At 47.0% G+C, this 17,367-nt stretch overlaps 1 protein-coding gene across 1 annotated transcript in view; it reads left to right on the top strand.

The window, feature by feature from the left end:
• The window catches only part of LPP (LIM domain containing preferred translocation partner in lipoma), a 394,796-nt gene that overhangs the window by 131,646 nt on the left and 245,783 nt on the right, over positions 1-17,367 (top strand). Inside the window, exon 4 of the mRNA XM_077826260.1 lies at positions 6,624-6,825. Within this exon, the coding sequence (XP_077682386.1) occupies positions 6,633-6,825 (193 nt within the window). The 5' untranslated portion in view covers positions 6,624-6,632. The remainder of the gene's footprint in view (positions 1-6,623; positions 6,826-17,367) is intronic.

Raw genomic sequence — 17,367 nt, 5'->3', positions numbered from 1 at the left:
TGAGCTTCAGCCAGGTGAAGCCTGGGAGTGGTGACTGAATTGGGACCCAGCCCCGGGAAGGAGAGTTGAGGACTCCCTACCTTAGGGGAAGAGAGACAGATGCTGGACTGGGGGTGGGCCCTGGAGGGCCAGACTGTAGAAAAACTAAATAAACTGAACCCCAGGAGGAGAATGTTTTAAATTACCCTTGGACTGGGGGTGTGCAGTTGTTTAAGAAGTCCCCAAAGAGACAGAGGTAGGTTGTCTCAGAGTGATAGACAGACTTCTGAGGGGGCACTCAAGAGGCAGCTGGCCCTGTAACAAAGCAGCACCTTATTGGCAGTATTTTTTTGCTTGCAATGTACTTGACCGTTTTTCCCGTTTAATTTTAAGTGACCAGTCCTGGAATACTGTGTTGGGTTCCAGTGTCCACACTTCAGAAAGGAAGTTGAAAAATTAGAAAAGGTTTCAGCAAAGAGCTACAAGAATAATTCAAGGTCAGGAAAGCCTGCCGTAGAGTGAGAGACTAAAGAAGCTCAGTTTATTTAATTTATCCCAGGGAAGTTTGAGGTGCTTTGATTGTAGTCTACAAATACCTACGTGGAGAAGAGATTTCTGATAATAGACAGTGCTTTAAATAATTGAGCTGAAAAAGGCATAACGAGATCCAGTGGTTGGAAGGTGAAGCTAGACAAATTCAGACTAGAAACAAGGTGTACTTTTGTCAGTGAGGGTAATTAACTGTTGGATGAACTTACCTAGCGGTGTGGTGGATTCTCCATTGTAATAAGTCAAGTCTTTATCTGAAGTTAAACACAAGTTATGGGCTTGATGCAAAAATTACTGGGTGAGATTTTATGGCCTGCTTTACCAAAGTGTAAATGCTCATAATGGTCTCATCTGGCCTTAGAATCAATGGAAGAAGCAGGGTTTTAGGAGGGAATTGATTGAAGGTAGCGGTTTGGGAAACCGGCATTACTGAGGGGGGGTTCCATGGATGGAGAACGCCATGGGAGAAGGTACAGAGTTAGGAGCCTAGAAGGAAATAATTGGAGCATTGTTGTCAGAATGGTGGGCCTGTGCATGCGTGAGATAGGAGGAAGGTAGATACAGGCTGAGACAGGATTTTGTAGTGCACCGAATGTGGGAGCAACGAGTTTGTACTTGAAATGCTGGCCAAGGGGGAGTCTGTGGAAGGAGTCAGAGGGGTTAGGGTCTCGCTGTTGGGGGGATAATTGGAGACAGAACGTGGCAAGTTTGGGATGGATTGGTTTATTCAGGTTTGTCAGGAGGGACTCATTGGAGGGAAACTGGCTGACAAATCCGGAATGATTTTCTTGGCGAAGAATTGACGGGGATGCAGGAGATGTAATCTGCAGCTTCGCTTTTCAGTACGAGCTTTCGATCCAGCCGTTGACCTTAGTGGTAGCAGCAGCAGACCCTCAATCCATGAAGTCGTCCTGTGTGGGTTAGCAATAACGGTCTCAGACAGCGAGAGGCCGAGGGTGCTTGAGAGCCATTAGTTTTCCCCGGGTGGCGGACGTGTAGTGGAGAGCCACAGGACTTCACAGCGAGTCTGATGGTGGTTCACTGAAAATGACGGTAGCCTGGAAGGAGGAACACGACGTATTTCACTTTAGGAGTGTGTAAAGCTGCCTGGGGTGTGGCACGGACAATAATGATTGTCAACATCCTTCCTTTCTATTTCTACCCTGTCACCCCCTCTTTGAATCCCTTCGCTGATTTCCTGTCTCCAACATCAGGTCCGTGCTCCCTGCCCTCACTGCCTCAGCTCTCCACAGCTGTCAGTCTGCCTGCATGTCTGCTGTCATGCCACTGCTCCCGCTCTGCCACGCCATCCATCCTGATGCTCCTTTTGCCACATTCCCCCGTTCCAGTACCTTGCCTCCCTCTGCCCCTGTAACCTCCTCCCTCCTGTCGTACACCGGGCCCCCTCTCTCTCCTTCTCTTAGTGTCTCACTTCCTTCACCACTGATTTCTTCTTCATCCCCTTGTGAAGTCCTGTACCTAGTAGTGAGCTATTAAAAAACATGCAGTTTGCATAAAACTACAGCAGGCAAAAAAAAAATCACTTCTGTAACTATTACTAATTCAGTGAAGTGTTTGGAGATGCATCTGTAGGAAGCATGAATTGCTAACCTCATAGTTAGACATTGATGCTAATCTCACATTCTCTGGGGTGTATATTATCACTTCCTGGGAAAAAATCAAATCTGGTGGGTAGGTGTGAGAAGGTCTGAACTGAATGTAGGACCGAGTTTCATGTTCATGAGATGCGTTGGTGGGCTTAATGAGCTGATCCAACTCAGATTTGGATAGGGTTATGGATTTGCTGGGGTTTACGTTATCAGCATTAAGTTATAAACCCAAGTGGTGCCTTTTTGGTTTTTGGTCTCCATTGTGAAATGGCTGCGTGGTTGACATCATTGGCAGGGATGTGGCAGAGTAGGATTGTGGTGCGTCTACAGTGTTCACGTAGGGTCTGTGCCTGGACTAGTAGAAGTTTTATAGATCAAGATGGAGAAGCACTGAGCGAGAGCTGGAGCTGTCCGCTTATCCTGCACCGCACCTGTCCTCTTGTTGCCCATCTAACCAGTCACACTAACATCTGCATTTAAAAAAGCAAAGTTTGTCTTTACCTGCTTAAAAAAAATGGAGTCAGTCATTTTCCTTTTTGTATTTTGTGAGACTTGCAACGTGAGTGGATGAATTTTGCTTGTGTCAGGGAAACAGGGCTGGGGACATGTAAGGGAAAAGGGAACTTGTTTGGGACATCTTAACGGGCACAGATAGAGAGAAGAGAGAACAAAATACACAGGAGAAGATGAGCGAGAGACAAAGGAGGAACAGAAAAGACTAAAGGGGAAATAATAAAAGTATCAGAAAAAATGCTTTAGAGAATAGGAGAGCCAGGGTCACGCGCCGGCTCAGATACAGCAGTGCGGTTGCTATGCTCCCAAATTGGCCATTAATATGTTCTCGTCTCATTAATTGCAAGGTTCTGTCGCTGCACTGCATTGCTGCTGCTGAGATTGGCATTACTAATTTGGCCCTTCAGCCCAGGCTACCTGGTGTTGCGAATCTCTCAGGTGGCACAGGCTCCCTGGGCCATGTCACTGTGTGGGTGGGAGACCAATCAGGAGTTGCAGGACGTAGCTTGAACAGCTTTGTAGGCACACTTGTTGCGGAGTCTGTAGTGAGATAATGCCCCAGTGCGGTGCTAGGGGGTGCTGTGCTGTGTGATGTGCCATCTTTCAGATGCCATGTACATGCTGGGCATTCCCCGCCCAGCCCAGTTGGAACTAAATTCCAGGGCACCTTCAACAGTGCTTGCTGGGTGCAGTGCAGCATGATTATTCCTCCTGGCCCTCCGGTTTGAGGGGCTTCATGGCTGTCCCTTCTTTGCCCCCAGGCTGTTAGCGTGGTTTGGTCACTTTGATCTGGAGCTTGTGGGGACATGGGAAGAGGAGGGGGATCTTCTTTGTTTCGGTGATAACTTGGTTTTGGTTCCATAAAGCCTGGCGCTGGGAACAGCAGGTAGCTGGGCAGGGCGGAGCAGTGAGTGGAATTTCCTCTCTGGCCTTGCGGACTTGGTGGACTTGGTGGACAAGTCCTTGGTGGACTTGGCCTTCCCATTTCTTGCTTTCAGAATGACGCTGTCATCTGGTAATATGAGACCAAGCAGCAGGGTTGGGCGGTGGTCACTCGGTTTGCTGGGGCTCTGCCACCGGAGAGTTGTTGCTGGTGTGAATTGTGTTGGGTGCTGCATCGCAGCAGCTCCACTAGGGAGCATAAAATTCAGAGTCCAGTTCAGGGGCACCCTGTGGCGCTTCTGCTGTCTTCTTTTAGAGCTGCCTGGTTCCCGCCAGGTGCTCAGCACCATTGACTTCTCTGGGGCAGCACTTGACACCAGCTGGCCTGTGACATTTTATTTCTCCCTCAGTGGTTGGTCTCCTCTTAGTGGGGGTGGTTTCTGTGTTGGGTGAATTAAGTTGGGTGCGAGCCCTTGGCTAGGACGGAAACTATGGACTGAACGTTTAGATCCAAGATGAGGAAAATGAGGTGCACAGCGGTGAAATGGATTGGTGCAGGTCCCACAGGGGTTTATGGTTGAGGCAGGGGTAGAACTCAGATCCCCAACTCTATCCTGTGCTTTGACTACAAGATTATCCTTACCAACCAGTCTTTCCATGGAATTAACTCCTCACATAGGGAGTTGTTGCTGTCTGGAATAAATAATCCGTGGCAGTAACAAATACAATTCTAATTAAATTAATTTTAGAAAGGCACTGGTGTGAATAGGCCGGTGCCCCTTTTATTGCCCACCACTGCAAAGACACATGCAATAAGGTATGGTGCAAAACTTCACCCCCTTCCACAGACTTGAGTGTATTCTCAAACAGCAAACCCCTGAGACTGGACTGTACTTCCAAACACAGGACAAGCCTGGGCTTCTTTCAGTGCTGTATTTTTAGGAATCCCCCTCTATCACCTATTGCCTCTTAGGTGGACTCTGCTTCTTATGCTTCTCGGGGGAAATAGTGAGACGCAGCTGTTCTGCCTGTCACGGTGAGTCAGCAGAGTAACTCCGCATCCCCCCCACCCAGGGTCCTAAAGCTTGGCACACCTGGTCCCTGTTTTTCTAATCTTTAGAAATATGTTCTGCAGAGTGAACTCTAGATGACCAAGTTAGGACAGGCTTCAATATGTGTCCAAGTGTATCACCATGCTGCTGGAACACCTTCCGTAGAGCCAAGTGAGGCGCACGTGACGGAAGCGTTTGCTTCACAGCCCCAAGCGTCCGCCTGCGTCCGCAGGGCCTGTGGTACGGCAGCTGGGCTCTGCAGCGGAGTCCGTGAGGAGATGTTTGGTCTCCAGCGGAGCTGGTAGCTGCCTGTTTTCCTTCAGATTCTAGCTGCTGACCTTCAACAGGTGATTTGTGACTGCCACTCCTGGCTTAAGAAAACCCCTCCGTGAGAGACATTCAAATAGATTTCTGTGCCTGCGACCACAGAGCTGTGTCAGTGGTTAGAGCGCTGCAGCCCTGCGGAGTTCAGTAATGATTTCTCTCTACGGGCTTGTACACCTGGCAGCATTCACCCAGCCCCGCTCAGTGGACAGTTCTCACCAATTAATGTGCTCCTCTGTGGGGAGCTGGAACTTCCCTCACGCACCAGCCCCGCTGGAATGCAATTGCCACTGTGGTGGGAGAGCAGCTCTCTTTGCAAATCCTGCCAGAGACTGGCTTCGCTCCCCGATCACAGCTGGAGATGTTTTCTCACCACGGTGATCAGAGAATGTTGTCCCTGGCTCTGTCTTCTTCCTGCGCTGATTCTTCCCATGCTTTCTGCTTTAGCTGATCAAAGGAAACCTCTCCAAATCCAGTCTCCAGAGCCTGCTGGGTTTTGTTGCCTTGTGGAATTCTCCTAACCTAAACAAGAGTATGGGGGGGGCTGAAGTGAGGGCACGCAATGGATGCAAAATTAATTAACCCCTTCAGTACTGGGAGAGTGGATGCCACAGGGGACTAGTAAAGGAATATGTGACCTTTGCCGCCTTGCCATTGTTCATATTCGTCTTAGATAGATAATGACTGAAAGTCATTGACATCGGATGGCTGTTTGATGGCCTGTGTGGAAATGCATTGGTTGGTTTTGGTGGAGTCCCCAGTGGACAGATGTTTCTGGGTCAAATTTTCCAAAGCATCTAAAATCTGGTTTTCAGAAGTGATTTAGATGCTTAAAGCCAAGAATTACATAAATAACTAGTGAGTTTGTTTGCCTCAGTTTTCACGTGTCCAACTCAAGGCTCTGAAAGGAGCCTGATTATTAGAGGGTTGGTGTCCAGTGCTTTCTGAAAATCTGCATGCTTTATGGTGTCCTGAGTTGGATGTCAAAACTGGAGGCATCCAAATCAGTTGCTTTTGAAAATATCGGCCTTAGAAGTTTCCTTGAGACTCAATGGGATTGTGGCTGCTAAGTGCCTGAATGTGCTTTGAATAGGGGAGTAAGGCTCTTTAAGTGACTTAAGGTGAAATTTTCAAAAGCCCCTGTCAGTCTGCATGGGCACTCTTCACCATAGTATCTGAGCACCTCACGGACACTGCGGAATATATTCTCACAGCATCCTTGCAAAGCTAGGGCAGTTTTATCCCCGTTTTACTGAGGCACTCAGAGATTTTCCAAGGTGCCACCCGCCCTTTTTCCAAGGTGCTCTGGAGGCTAAGATTTGAACGGGCTGTGGAATCGGAAGCAACCATCCTGCTGAGAACCCCTGTTTGAAACTCCAGAGGGAGGTGGAGCCAATTCCTCCCCACTGGTCCTGCTAGCATGCTTCAGCTTTGATCTGGGGAGGGGGCCTATCTGTAAGAATAGTGGCGGGGGAATTCAGCTCAATTCTAGCTCGCTTTGCTGAGAGGGCAAAGCTGCTGCCTCTGACATACTGTTGTAGGGATAAATAGGAAAATTCATATGTCAAGCCATAAAGAGAAACCTTCACATACACCAAGGTTTTTGTGTATTTGTATTTTACAAATAAATAAAAAGAAGTTCCTAGGTTTTTTTTTCCCTCCAATTTAAAAACCTAATGTGCATGTGTTCTTTTTTCCCCTCATCCTTCCCCAGATCTGAACCATGTCCCACCCATCATGGCTGCCACCAAAGAATACCAATGAACCCGTTGGTCACGTCACTGCGAGAATGGAGACCACGCACGCTTTTGGGACCCCCAGCATCTCGGTGTCCACGCAGCAGATGCCAAAGAAGTTTGCACCTGTTGTTGCTCCAAAGCCAAAGTACAATCCATACAAACAGCCGGGGAGTGATGGTAAGAAACCTTTGAAAAGGAGTGTGGTGGCATGGCAAGTTCTCCATGCGATCTCTGCTACATACAAGGGTGCTTACTGGGTGAAACTGACCCCTGTGCTGTGAGCCAGCACACTGTGTTTTCACCGCCAAGTCCTGCACGTGTTGTGTGTGTCTGCATGGGAGTGAATTTCATCCATTGTATATAGAATCATAGAATATCAGGGTTGGAAGGGACCTCAGGAGGTCATCTAGTCCCACCCCGTGCTTAAAGCAGGACCAATCCCCAATTAAATCATCCCAGCCAGGGCTTTGTCAAGCCTGACCTTAAAAACTTCTAAGGAAGGAGATTCCACCACCTCCCTAGGTAACGCTTTCCAGTGTTTCACCACCCTCCTACTGAAAGTTTTTCCTAACATCCAACCTAAATCTCCCCTACTGCAACTTGAGACCATTACTCCTTGTTCTGTCCTCTGCTACCACTGAGAACCTAGAACCATCTTCTTTGGAACCCCCTTTCAGGTAGTTGAAAGCAGCTATCAAATCCCCCCTCATTCTTCTCTTCCGTAAATTAAACATCCCCAGTTCCCTCAGCCTCTCCTCATAAGTCATGTGTTCCAGTCCCCTAATCATTTTTGTTGCCCTCCGCTGGACTCTCTCCAATTTTTCCACATCCTTCTTGTAGTGTGGGGCCTAAAACTGGACACAGAACTCCAGATGAGGCCTCACCAATGTCGAATAGAGGGGAATGATCACGTCCCTCGATCTGCTGGCAATGCCCCTACTTATACATCCCAAAATGCCATTGGCCTTGGCAACAAGGGCATACCGTTGACTCATATCCAGCTTCTCGTCCACTGTCACCCCTAGGTCCTTTTCTGCAGAACTGCTGCCTAACCATTCGGTCCCTAGTCTGTAGCGGTGCATGGGATTCTTCCGTCCTAAGTGCAGGACTCTGCACTTGTCCTTGTTGAACCTCATCAGATTTCTTTTGGCCCAATCCTCCAATTTGTCTAGGTCCCTCTGTATCCTATCCCTACCCTCCAACGTATTTACCTCTCGTCCCAGTTTAGTGTCATCTGCAAATTTGCTGAGAGTGCAATCCACACCATCCTCCAGATCATTTATGAAGATATTGAACAAAACCGGCCCCAGGACCGACCCTTGGGGCACTCCACTTGATACCAGCTGCCAGCTAGACATGGAGCCATTGATCACTACCCATTGAGCCCGACAATCTAGCCAGCTTTCTATCCACCTTATAGTCCATTCATCCAGCCCATACTTCTTTAACTTGCTGGCAAGAATACTGTGGGAGACAGTGTCAAAAGCTTTGCTAAAGTCAAGGAACAACATGTCCACTGCTTTCCCTTCATCCACAGAGCCAGTTATCTCATCTTAGAAGGCAATTAGATTAGTCAGGCATGACTTGCCCTTGGTGAATCCGTGCTGACTGTTCCTGATCACTTTCCTCCCCTCTAAGTGCTTCAGAATTGATTCCTTGAGGACCTGCTCCATGATTTTTCCAGGGACTGAGGTGAGGCTGACTGACCTGTAGTTCCCAGGATCCTCCTCCTTCCCTTTTTTAAAGATGGGCACTACATTAGCCTTTTTCCAGTCGTCCGGGACCTCCCCCGATCGCCATGAGTTTTCCAAGATAATGGCCAATGGCTCTGCAATCACATCCGCCAACTCCTTTAGCACTCTCGGATGCAGCGCATCCAGCCCCATGGACTTGTGCTCGTCCAGCTTTTCTAAATAGTCCCGAACCACTTCTTTCTCCACAGAGGGCTGGTCACCTCCTCCCCATGCTGTTCTGCCCAGTGCAGTAGTCTGGGAGCTGACCTTGTTTGTGAAGACAGAGGCAAAAAAAGCATTGAGTACATTAGCTTTTTCCACATCCTCTGTCACTAGGTTGCCTCCCTCATTCAGTAAGGGGCCCGCACTTCCCTTGGCTTTCTTCTTGTTGCTAACATACCTGAAGAAACCCTTCTTGTTACTCTTAACATCTCTTGCTAGCTGCAACTCCAGGTGTGATTTGGCCTTCCTGATTTCACTCCTGCATGCCCGAGCAATATTTTTATGCTCATCCCTGGTCATTTGTCCAATCTACCACTTCTTGTAAGCTTCTTTTTTGTATTTAAGATCAGCAAGGATTTCACTGTTAAGCCAAGCCGGTCGCCTGCCGTATTTACTATTCTTTCTATACATCGGGATGGTTTGTCCCTGTAACCTCAATAAGGATTCTTTAAAATACAGCCAGCTCTCCTGGAGTCCTTTCTCCCTCATGTTGTTCTCCCAGGGTATCTTGCCCATCAGCTCCCTGAGGGAGTCAAAGTCTGCTTTTCTGAAGTCCAGGGTCCGTATTCTGCTGCTTTCCTTTCTTCCTTGTGTCAGGATCCTGAACTCAACCATCTCATGGTCACTGCCTCCCAGATTCCCATCCACTTTTGCTTCCCCTACTAATTCTTCCCGGTTTGTGAGCAGCAGGTCAAGAAGAGCTCTGCCCCTAGTTGGTTCCTCCAGCTCTTGCACCAGGAAATTGTTCCCTACAGTTTCCAAAAACTTCCTGGATTGTCTGTGCACCACTGTATTGCTCTCCCAGCAGATATCAGGATGATTGAAGTCTCCCATGAGAACCAAGGCCTGCGATCTAGTAACTTCTGCGAGTTGCCGGAAGAAAGCCTCGTCCACCTCATCCCCCTGGTCCGGTGGTCTATAGTAGACTCCCACCACGACATCACCCTAGTTGTTCACACTTCTAAACTTAATCCAAGACTCTCAGGTTTTTCTGCAGTTTCAAACTTGAGCTCTGAGCAGTCATACTGCTCTCTTACATACAGTGCAACTCCCCCACCTTTTCTGCCCTGCCTGTCCTTCCTGAACAGTTTATATCCATCCATGACAGTACTCCAGTCATGTGAGTTATCCCACCAAGTCTCTGTTATTCCAGTCACATCATAATTCCTTGCCTGTGTCAGGACTTTGAGTTCTCCCTGCTTGTTTCCCAGGCTTCATGCATTTGTGTATAGGCACTTGAGATAACCCGCTGATCGCCCTTCTTTCTCAGTATGAGGCAGGAGCCCTCCCCTCTCATGCACTCCTGCGCGTGCTTCCTCCCGGTATCCCAGTTCCCCACTTACCTCTGGGCTTTGGTCTCCTTCCCCTGGTGAACCTAGTTTAAAGCCCTCCTCACTAGGTTAGCCAGCCTGCTTGCGAAGATGCTCTTCCTTCTCTTCGTTAGGTAGAGCTTGTCTCTGCCTAGCACTCCTCCTTCTTGGAACACCATCCCATGGTCAAAGAATCCAAAGCCTTCTCTCCGACACCACCTGCGTAGCCATTCGTTGACTTCCACGATTCGACGGTCCCTACCCCGGCCTTTTCCTTCCACAGGGAGGATGGACGAGAACACCACTTGCGCCTCAAACTCCTTTATCCTTCTTCCCAGAGCCACGTAGTCTGTAGTGATCCACTCAAGGTCATTCTTGGCAGTATCATTGGTGCCCATGTGGAGAAGTAGGAAGGGGTAGCGGTCCGAGGGCTTGATGAGTCTCGGCAGTTTCTCCATCACATCGCGAATCTTAGCCCCTGGCAAGCGGCAGGCTTCTCGGTTTTCCCGGTTGGGGTGGCAGGTAGATGACTCAGTCCCCCTGAGGAGAGAGTCCCCGACCACCACCACCTGCCTCCTTCGCTTGGGAGCGGTGGTCATGGAACCCCCAACCCTAGGACAGTGCATCTCATGCCTTCCAATCGGTGGAGTTTCCTTCTGCTCCCTTCCCTCAGACGTATCATCTGGTCCCCTCTCCGCATTATTACCTGTGGAGAGAACATGAAAACGGTTACTTACCTGTACCGGCGTTGCTGGTACATGGACGTTCCCCTTTTTTCTTCTGGAGGTCACATGCTACCAAATTTCTTCACCGTCCTCCTGTCCCCGCTGCACAGCCTGCTCTGAATCTTCAGAATGTTGTGTCTGTAGAAGCATATCCTGACGTCTGACCAGGAAATCTTCAGTTTCTCTTATGCAACGCAGGGTCGATACCTGTTGCTCCAGACCTTGAACCTTCTCTTCCAATATGGAGACCAGCTTGCACTTTGTACAGACAAAGTCGCTTCTGTCCTGTGGAAGAAAGACAAACACAGCACATCCAGTGCAGGTCACAACAGCTGAACACCCCCCATCCATATTACCTTCCTTCTATGAGCTTCCTCAGGAGTTGTAGTAATTACTCGGAGAATCCGGCAAGATGTAAGCCTCAGTGGGCTCTCCCCAGGCGAACTCCCAGGCAAACTCCTTCTGTTAGCTGCCGTGCTGTTCGCTGCTCAGCTGGTTCGCAGCTGACTGGCTTTTTATACAGTCAGGCCCACTTATGGCTCACCTGGAACAAAGCACTCCCAGTTCTCGCCCTTTTCAAACAACCAGTCAAGCACACAGTCAAACTGTCCTCACAACAAACACTCAGATACTCACCAACACAGCCTCCTTAATGCAGCCCTTAGCTTACCTCCTTTCAGGAAGATCTCAGGCAAACTCCTTCTGTTAGCTGCTGTGCTGTTCGCTGCTCAGCTGGTTCACAGCTGATTTATATCTGATTTAGGGGAATTAGCCCCCTTCTGCTAGATGCTGATGAGTTACTCTACATTACTGACACTTTGTTTGAGGTTACCTGATTACAGAGCAGTTCAAATGAAAATCTTGGGGTAGCTTTTGAGCGTGTTCCTTCTAGCTATCCTCACATTATTTAAAAAAGATAAAAAAATCATTGTGGGCCCCATCTTATTTTCTTAACAGTTGATGCCAACATCCACTTTCTAAGGCCATTCCTTTTCCAAAGACGACATGCTCCATAGCATGGGGAGGGTTAGGGCTTTTGCGCTGGCTCAGTGGGAAGTACCATGCAAAGTACTAAGTCTGGGGATGTGGCAGGATGATAGGGCAAGTTGTTGGCAGAACTGCTGTCCAGCCAGTTGGATGAATTCAGCATTACGGCTCCCCTAGTATCCCAAATTCTTAAGAATTAATATTTTAAATGAATAATTATTTATGTGGATATTTATATGACCGTTGCAACAGCATCTGGACATGTTATATAATTAAAACAAAACCTGAACTCACATGGCTTGACAGGACAAAACAATAACCACCGATACCTTGGCCCTCCTCCATCTACCACTTTATAAACACCCTACATTTAACACACTCAATCAGATACTTGGGTCGCATGCTGAATCGTGATGCTCTGAAGTTGAGTGTCTTGTGGACCCAACCAGCAGAACGATTAAGTTCCAAAGTGAGGGACACTCAACTGAGAGTGCCTCTGGGGCTCAGCTCCCATCACTCGCCCAGAGAAGCTCCTCCAGTGTTCTGAATCGGTCCAGGAGGGTCAGTGGCAAGGCTTCTTCCATTGATCGTAATAGAGAGACAAGGTGTGAGAGGTGATATCTTTTTCTGGACTAACTTCTGCTGCTGAAAGAGACAGGCTTCTGAGATACACAAAGCTCTTCTTCAGGTCATCTTGATTGTAATTTGTGAGAGATGGGACTCCTGACTTGTTGGCATATGATGGGAGTTCTGTTTGCACAAGAATAACAAAAATAGATGATGATCACAGCTGGTTGAAAACCTCAGAAGGAAACACAAATTTCATTTTGATTCAGTTTTTGAAAACTGGAAAACTTCAGTTTTTAATTTTCGGGTTTTGCATTTTCTGGATCCCCCTTTCCTTTCGGTCTTCCTGAAGAGTGCAATAAAATAAATCATGTCTTGGACAGGGAGGGGTATGGTTCATGAGTCAGTTTTTCCCTTTTTCCCCCCCTGCAAGTTTTCAAAATTTCTCCAGTTTTGGAAAAGTTATGGAGCAGCTAAAAAAACCAAAAAAAAAAAAAACCCAACCAAAACAAACAAACAAATTAAGCTCAGAAGCTCTGCCACTCTGGAACTTTTTAAAAACATCCCTAGCTTTTGAAAAGTTGGAACAGCAGAGTTTTGACACTCTAACTTTTCAAAAGTTGGAGAAGTTTTTAAAAGTTGCAGAGTGGAAAAGGAAAACTAAAAAAGAGAGTGTAAAAAGTGAAAAAGAATCCCTCAACCTGTAGACTTCACTCATTCTGTTGCATTCATTGACAAGACATGGGTGAGAGAGGGAGGGAAGAACAAAAATCTGTAATTTCAAAAACAACGAGGAGTCCGGTGGAGCGTTAAAGACTAACCCATTTATTTGGGCATAAGCTTTCTGCATCTGAAGAAGTGGGTTTTTTACCCACGAAAGCTTATGCTCAAATAAATGGGTTAGTCTTTAAGGTGCCACCGGACTCCTCGTTGTTTTTGTGGATACGGACTAACACGGCTACCCCTCTGATACTTGTAATTTCAAAAACATTTCGATTTTTGAAAACTAAAATTAAATGAAAATTTCAAACAGAAACGAAATGAAAATCCTTATTTTATGTTAGAGATTTCCCCCTTAAGATTGAAATGTTTAATAGAAAACCTTTTTTCCCAATGTCAAAATTCATTTTTGTGGTGGAAAAAATTTAGTTGAAAAATGCTCACCTGCTCTGATGATAATTTTTTTTTTCATGGCTGTGGGCTACATGGCTCAAGTGAGAAGAAGTTTTCCACTGGAGTTGCTGTGGAGGTGATTGGATGGCAGGGAGATATTATCTTCTTCTCTCATGTCTTTTTTGTACCATGCGGCTCTTGGGGAGGGAGGAATTGATAATAATTGAACAGCACAGGGGAGGGAAGCTTCCTGTGATTAACGCTCAGATTGGAGACACGTGACACGACTCTTTCCCTGTGGAATACCACTTCCCATTGGACCCAGCCCTCCAAGAGGTGAAACTCGCAAGTCAGTCCCTTTGAAGCCACTGAGATAAGTGTACACAGCACCTTGTAGGAGGCACTCGGCATTTTTCAGCATCGGGCCCATGTCGTGTCTTGGAGATCACATGGTCATTCGAGGAGCCTGGCAGACTAATGGTGATGAGGAAGAGCTATTCAGGGGTGTGGTGTGATATGCAGCTTGCTGAAGTCCTGCCAACAGCCAGCCCGTCCAAACCTATTCTCTAGACTGTATATGAATATAAGAATGCTAGGGTTCTGGGATCCCGGAGAGAAAGCTGGGCCGTTAGAGAATATTTAGCCCATCATGCTTCATTCCCTTTTTATCGCTTCATTGTCTCAGCAATGCTCCCTAATTATTTCCTCAATGACCTGGATTTGTTTTTGTTTCAACAATCTAGCCTGGGAGGCACTGGGGGGCTGGCTGATGGCTGCCTGTGCAAAGAAGCCCGCCCAGTCATCTTGCCTGAATTTGTTCTTCCATTCTCATACGTGCCTCTTTCTACTTAGCTGTGAAACTGGAAACTCAAGAGCTGTGGTTCCCATTTGAACACTGGTATATTTCAGTCTCTCACTCCCTGCCCCCAAGTAACTTCAGAGGGGTGTTTAGTTTCCTTAAGGCTTGAGAAGAGGTGCACAGTTTACAAAGTCATTCTGCTAAAGGTGACTGGAAGCAAAGGGGTATAGCGCAAGCAGAATATTGCAGAACAGTATCCCAAGGCTGTAGGGGTACAGACGTAGCCTCACAAATCATGCCCTGGCATAGCAGCTGCTGCCAGATCAGTATCATTAAAATCAATTGCCCATTTAAAAGCAGCTGCAGACGCAATATCAGCGAATTTCTCATGGAGGCCAGCACGTGCTCTTCACTAGTTTCTCCAGATTGTCACTTGTAGCATTGGGGAAGCCACGTCCTCTGGGCTAACATCTCGTTTAAGACGTGTCACTTGTACAGCCTGTACCTTCTTCGGCTGATCGGCCTGTGTTTTTCTTGAGTGAATTGAAAGTGCTGATGAAAGTTGCCAGAGCAGAGCCCTCTTTGCATGACATGGAAAGTGGCAGTGACATGGTATGCATCTGATGAAGTGAGCTGTAGCTCACGAAAGCTCATGCTCAAATAAATTGGTTAGTCTCTAAGGTGCCACAAGTACTCCTTTTCTTTTTGCGAATACAGACTAACACGGCTGTTACTCTGAAAAATGAACCATGTTGCCTCCCAATCAAACCTTTGGCCCCTCCACTTGCACTTGGATACTTTTTGTTGACGTTTACTGTTATATCCTTTTTCTACTATGCTGTGCTGCCTGACCTGAGCTCGGTCTTTCCCTCACACCTAACTCTCCTGCCCCCAGTTATAAAAAGTGGGGGTGTCAGGGGAAGCTAATAAAATATATTAAGCAGAAATAGATATCATTTTAAAATTATCTATAAAAAGGATTGGAAGTAGGTAAATGATTAAAAAGGGAAACAAAAGCTAAACCAAAATAGCAGGATAACCCTGTTTTAAAAATACCATTTTAGTGTTTTAGACTATGTAAGTGGGTGGTTGTAACACTCTACCTTCCTTGATACGGGTTATGATACTGACTCATCTGGTTTTCAACTAGATTTGGTAGCTCATTGGGACAGAGAGTGGGTCTTCCTGTTGCAGTGGGACTCTGAGCCTACCTGGTGCCTCCGGGTACCATTAGAAACAGAAGAAGAGACAAAACCACAGTTCTGATTCCTGTGCTTGTTCAGGTTCTGCTGTGTCGCTAGCAGAAGATGCAAAAAGAAAAGGAGTACTTGTGGCACCTTAGAGACTAACCAATTTATTTGAGCATAAGCTTTCGTGAGCTACAACTCACTTTGAGCTGTAGCTCACGAAAGCTTATGCTCAAATACATTGGTTAGTCTCTAAGGTGCCACAAATACTCCTTTTCTTTTTGCGAATACAGACTAACACAGCTGTTACTCTGAAACCTAGCAGAAGATGCATGCTGTCGTGTTTCTATAGGGCTCACACCGGGCCAGATTTTCAAGCACTAAACTCCCCACCCTATGGGGCCAGATTTTCTAAGATTTCCAGCTCCAGCTTTCCCCATTGTGACACTTACGTCCTGATTTCCAACAGGGGGGCCAATGGCCGAAGTACTGAGCACTTTTGTTTTGATGCCTAACTGGGAGCTGAGTTTTTTGGAAAATCTGGCCCTCGGTTGCTGCTGGTTTTTTGTTCTGTTGTGTTTAGTTTCTCAGTGGTGGAGTGGCAGCTGTTATCGATGTAGGTCAAGACTTTTCTTGTTCAGTGTTACCTATTTTAAGGTCTGGAAAACATGAACAAAAGTCACCATGTCATGGCATGTTCTTTTCGGTAATGCTTTCCCCATGCACTTGTGCCTCCAAATGGCCTTTTTCTTTGTCCTGTTCAGCACATCCATGCACTGTTCAAAGCAGGATCTTAGCAGGAAGGCTCAGTGATCTTCAGACTTTCTTTAATGGAACCAGCTTCTGATTGTTCCTCTTCATTTCGCCACTTGAGGTTTTCTTCACCCTTGTTGCCAAGGTTAGGCTGCACATCCGACCAGCTGCTCTTTCTGTTGCTATCTTGCTGCTACTTTTATCCCTGTTTTTATGCTCTGGCTACATGGCACTTAACGAATCATCAAGAGGTTGCTGAGGTAGAAGTCTGCACACAAGGGTGTTGTGTAAGAGGAGTCTTGTTGACCCTAGGCAGGAAGAAGATGAAGTGAGCATATGGGAGGCTGGAGCCGAGACCCAAGTCTGCTACATTGTAGCGATCGGTTTCCTACCAGAATTATCTGTACTGTGAACATTTACCAAACAAACAAAATCCCACTGGTGTTAACATGAGGGGGAGCCATAACATGAGCGGTGCTCATGCAGTCAGACCTGCTTCGCAGGTGTGTGTATTAGACATGCCAGAAGCTGCAGGGGCCCCAACCGGGACTAACTCCAGGTCAGGGTAACCGATAGCTGTTTCTTTACGTAAATTTCCCCAGCTTAGACCAGGGCCTGCGGTCTGCCCATATGTGTTCAGATTACATGTTCCTGTGTCCTTATAGCTGCTGATTGTGGTTCTTTACCTAAATTTTGTCCATGAAAACTAGAGGAGTGGATTGAATTTTCTTATTCTTAACTGTATCCAGGAACACACCATAAATCATTTTCCCTGATACCTTATTACACCGTGTTCTCATTTCACTTTATAAGATTCTGTAGCAGTGCCTGGCATTTTAATAAGCTTAGCCCGAGGGCATAAATATTCTTGTTCCAAGTGGGCCTGATCCTGAGAGGTGTGAGTATTGAAGTCAATGAGAGCTGCAGGGGTGGGCCCTTTTTCCTGTGCCACTCATATTCTGTGAATCATTCCACACCTCATTCCTCGGGTTCCAGCTTTATGCTCAGAACCAGAGGACTCCATCAGGCCTCCTTAGTAGTAGGTATAGAATAATATTCTCTCTGTCTTCATAGACAAAATTCTGCCCAGAATAACATGTGCTTTTAGGAGAAAAACGACTTAATCCTGCTTTCATTGAAGTCAGAGGCATAACCCCCATGGACTTCAACAGGAACAGGTCTGTATTCTCTGAATATACTCAGAAAGCTCCCTGTTTATACGTGCAGTACTGTGTGTGTAACGTAACAGTGATCAGGGGACGGGGACTCACTGCGTTTGTGTCGAAAGAAGAGCACCGGCAATAGATCTCAAGGATAGAAACG

Source organism: Eretmochelys imbricata, chromosome 9 (assembly GCF_965152235.1).
Source record: "Eretmochelys imbricata isolate rEreImb1 chromosome 9, rEreImb1.hap1, whole genome shotgun sequence".
Lineage (NCBI taxonomy): Eukaryota > Metazoa > Chordata > Testudines > Cheloniidae > Eretmochelys > Eretmochelys imbricata.
The sequence above is the reverse complement of the archived record's forward strand: the minus strand, read 5'-3'. Positions and strand labels throughout refer to the sequence as shown.